Source organism: Acanthisitta chloris, unplaced genomic scaffold, assembly GCF_000695815.1.
Source record: "Acanthisitta chloris isolate BGI_N310 unplaced genomic scaffold, ASM69581v1 scaffold15364, whole genome shotgun sequence".
In the NCBI taxonomy this organism is placed as follows: domain Eukaryota; kingdom Metazoa; phylum Chordata; class Aves; order Passeriformes; family Acanthisittidae; genus Acanthisitta; species Acanthisitta chloris.
In genome coordinates this window covers 1,783-4,959 of record NW_008668873.1, presented here as the reverse complement: position 1 = coordinate 4,959, position 3,177 = coordinate 1,783, and the positions used below count along the sequence as shown (strand labels likewise).

The 3,177-nt window shown below is 46.3% G+C and overlaps 1 protein-coding gene across 1 annotated transcript in view; it reads left to right on the top strand.

Annotated features, from left to right (window-relative positions):
* LOC103800733 (electrogenic sodium bicarbonate cotransporter 1-like) overlaps nucleotides 1-2,152 on the top strand; it is a 14,075-nt gene extending 11,923 nt beyond the window's left edge. The window contains exons 7-8 of the mRNA XM_009073118.1: nucleotides 906-985; nucleotides 1,933-2,152. Of these exons, the coding sequence (XP_009071366.1) occupies nucleotides 906-949 (44 nt within the window). The 3' untranslated portion in view covers nucleotides 950-985; nucleotides 1,933-2,152. The remainder of the gene's footprint in view (nucleotides 1-905; nucleotides 986-1,932) is intronic.
* The last annotated feature ends 1,025 nt before the right edge of the window (nucleotides 2,153-3,177 follow it).

Below are 3,177 nucleotides of genomic sequence, written 5' to 3'. Positions count from 1 at the left end.
AGAGTCATTTTTCTGTATATTTAGCTATTCTCAGTGTTCTGCTGATGTCAGCAAATGATCCAAAATCAGCTCCAGGCAGCCACACATCCTCCTCATTCTCTGAGTACACCCTGATGTGCTAAAGCCAAATTGCATCCTAAATGTTGTTCCACAGGATTTTGGGATCAGGTGCCTTGTTTTCAACATCTTTACAGCTAAAATAGTTAAGGAGAAGTTAATTCTGCCATCAGCCCCTTGGTTGGAATGCCCTTGGAGAGGGCATGGGGTGAATCACCCATGAGCTGAGATGTAGTTAGGTTGTGTATTTGTGCATCTTTATAATCCAGAGTTTGATTTGCTGTTTTTCTAATGAGAAGCAGTGCAAAAATACCAAAATTAAAACGTATCAGGCCATTGGAATAGAAAAAACAGCCAGAATCCAGTACCACTGTGGTGTTGTCCTTGGATATAACTCTGCTCTGCAATCCAAAGTATATTCCGGATGATAACACTAACATCAGCTTTTCTCCAGCAAGGGCAAGGATAGGATTGTTATTCCCAGAGACCGTGGGGTCAGGAGAGGGGGAGTCAGTCCAGGCAACAAACCACCCCTTTCCTCCCAAGGAATTTGAGTGTGACACTGGGGAGCACAGGGCAACTGAGGGGTATAGATCCAAGGTAAGTGTTGAGACTGGAAGGTGAGGAAACTCTTGGGAAACAGGTCTTTTGGTCCTCTTGGCACCTTATGGGTTTTTATCTTGGAGGAGAGAGAGAGGAATAGAGTGTTTTCCTTGAAAAGCTGTGAATCCATCTGGCAGGCAGCAGGAAAAGAGCTTGGCTGATAGGTGAGGGTTGGAGAAACTGACGCAGGGCTTGAGGAGCTGTTGGTACTGCAGCAATGACAGCCAAGGCTTTCTTCCCTCCAGGAGAAAAATCACCAACATTCCTTGAACGCCACACGTCGTGCTGATACAATTCCTTTCCTTCAATCACACGCCATGCCAAGGTAAGCACCTGGAATGATCCCAAAAAAAACGTCTCTGCTCCCTCTCAGCACACTCAAGGTTTCCTATAGGGAACTCTTAAAAAGCACCTAGAGGCCATTCCCTACGTAAGGTTGCAGCATCATGAGGTGATTATGATTAAGTTGATTCCATAGTTATTCCCACCCTGGCAGTGCTTGGGATGGGGAGTAGAGAAGCTGTGGGAGACCTGAAGGTTCCACTGGCCTTGGATAGACCCTGGCAGCAGCATTGAGCACTGGTTTGGGAGCTAGACCAGGAGAAAGATGTCGAGCTACTGGGAAGAGTCCAGAGGAATGTTCTCAAGGGGAAATAATCCATTTTCCCATGTCTGTGGTGGAAAATTGAGTAAATAATAACCTTAAATTGCAGCAAGGAATAGTTAAGTAACAATTGCTTAGAATTCAGTCCCTTGGGGCCACCTTGGACATCTCAGCAGCATGAGTTGGATCTGGATCAAGGCAGGGATAGTCCTCTGAAACGTCAGAGATGTGTCTGTGCTTCCAGGTGTTAGGGAGGGTCTGAAATTCATCCCAGTGGCAATATCTGTGTTATTTCAGTGTCAGTTCAGGAGCATTGCCACAGCCTGGGGTGAAGCACCAGGATGCCCCAACCCTGGCAGTGTTCCAGGCCAGGCTGGATGGGGCTTGGAGCAACATGGTCTAGCGAAGGATGTCCTTGCACATGGCAGGGGTTGGAATGGTCCCTTCCAACCCCAACCATTCTGGGATTCTTTGAGGCACAAGTGCTGGACCTTGGAGCTCCTCAGTCTGTGGAATGGGTGGTTTTACCTCCTGTTGTGAGCTGTGTTCAGACCAACTCATTACAATTATGCCTGGGCCTTATCTTAAATCCAACTGTGTATTCCCACTGCTTATCTCAAAACCCGGAGGTCATCCCACACTGACCTTGTCTTTCTTCTTCTTCACAGCCCTCCACGAACTCCAGTAAAAGTTGTGCCTCAAATTAGAATAGAACTTGAGCCTGAAGACAATGGTTATTTCTGGAGGAGCAAGGGAACAGAAACTACTTTGTAATTTGTCTGTCTGTCCAATCTTCTTCGGAATTTCTTTTGTCACTAGCCAAATATTAAACAGCTCTCTGCTCCCCATGGCATAGGTAAATGAGCCACCCCCTGCCCCTCTCCACCCGTGCTCCCAGGTCTCTCCGCGCTGACCAGGACTTGGTTTGCCTTCTCCATGTGCACGTGGCAACGAGGGGTGTCATGTCCTACCTGTGGGAGGTGTCAGAGGCACTGGTCCTTGGGAACTGGTGTTTGTCTGGAGAACCAAGCCGACCTCCAGGCTGATTCCACGTCTGCTCCCCGTGCTCGGAGCCGCCGGAACGTGCTGCTAACCCTCACGCGCTCTCACCTGTAGTGGAAGAGGAGAAGGTACTTCACTCCCAGCACAGACAAACCGATGCCATCGCTGTAGCATGTTTGGAAATGTCCCTTTCCTATGCAAGTTTGGTTTTTTTTTTTGTAAAGGAACACTTTAATGGACTTAATCCGTCAGGTACATGGAAGAGTGTTATTTTCCTAGATTATTTTGTTTAAATTATGGGGGCCTAACCTATGACTTCTTTTTGGTTTGTTTTTCTTTTTTTTTTGTCAATTTTTTTAACCTTTTTTTAATTACTGTAAAGAAAAAAAATGAATTTTTTTCCTGCAGCAGGAAACATATAGTTATGAGTAGTTCTACCTCTTATATCTAGACGCCAGGCTTTCTGTAAAAATGTATTTTACCATATATAATGTGATTTTTACAAACCCACGACACCACAATCCCCAGGGCGTGGCACAGGGCTGGGTCGGTTCCATCAACACCTTCTGCTCCGAAGCATCTGGTTTTCTTAGGTTTATGTTCTTTTTGGTTGGGTATTTTTTTCCATGAGCAATCTTTGCTATGAAGGAGATTGGATGTAACTTAAATGTCTCATGATCTCAGAAGAGTCTTAAACGTGACGTTGGGCCAACGCCATGGACAGATGTTGGTTGTATCCATGTTGTTGATTTCCAGTGTGGGATTGCTTGATTTCCTTGGAACACCTGTGTGTGTGTGTGTGTGTGTGTGTAGTGAGAAGACCCTGGATGTGCTTCAGGCATCAGAAGAAGATGAAGGTGGCCTGCTGGGATGTTCATCCCAGCGCTCAGGTTCGCAAACATCTGCATCCT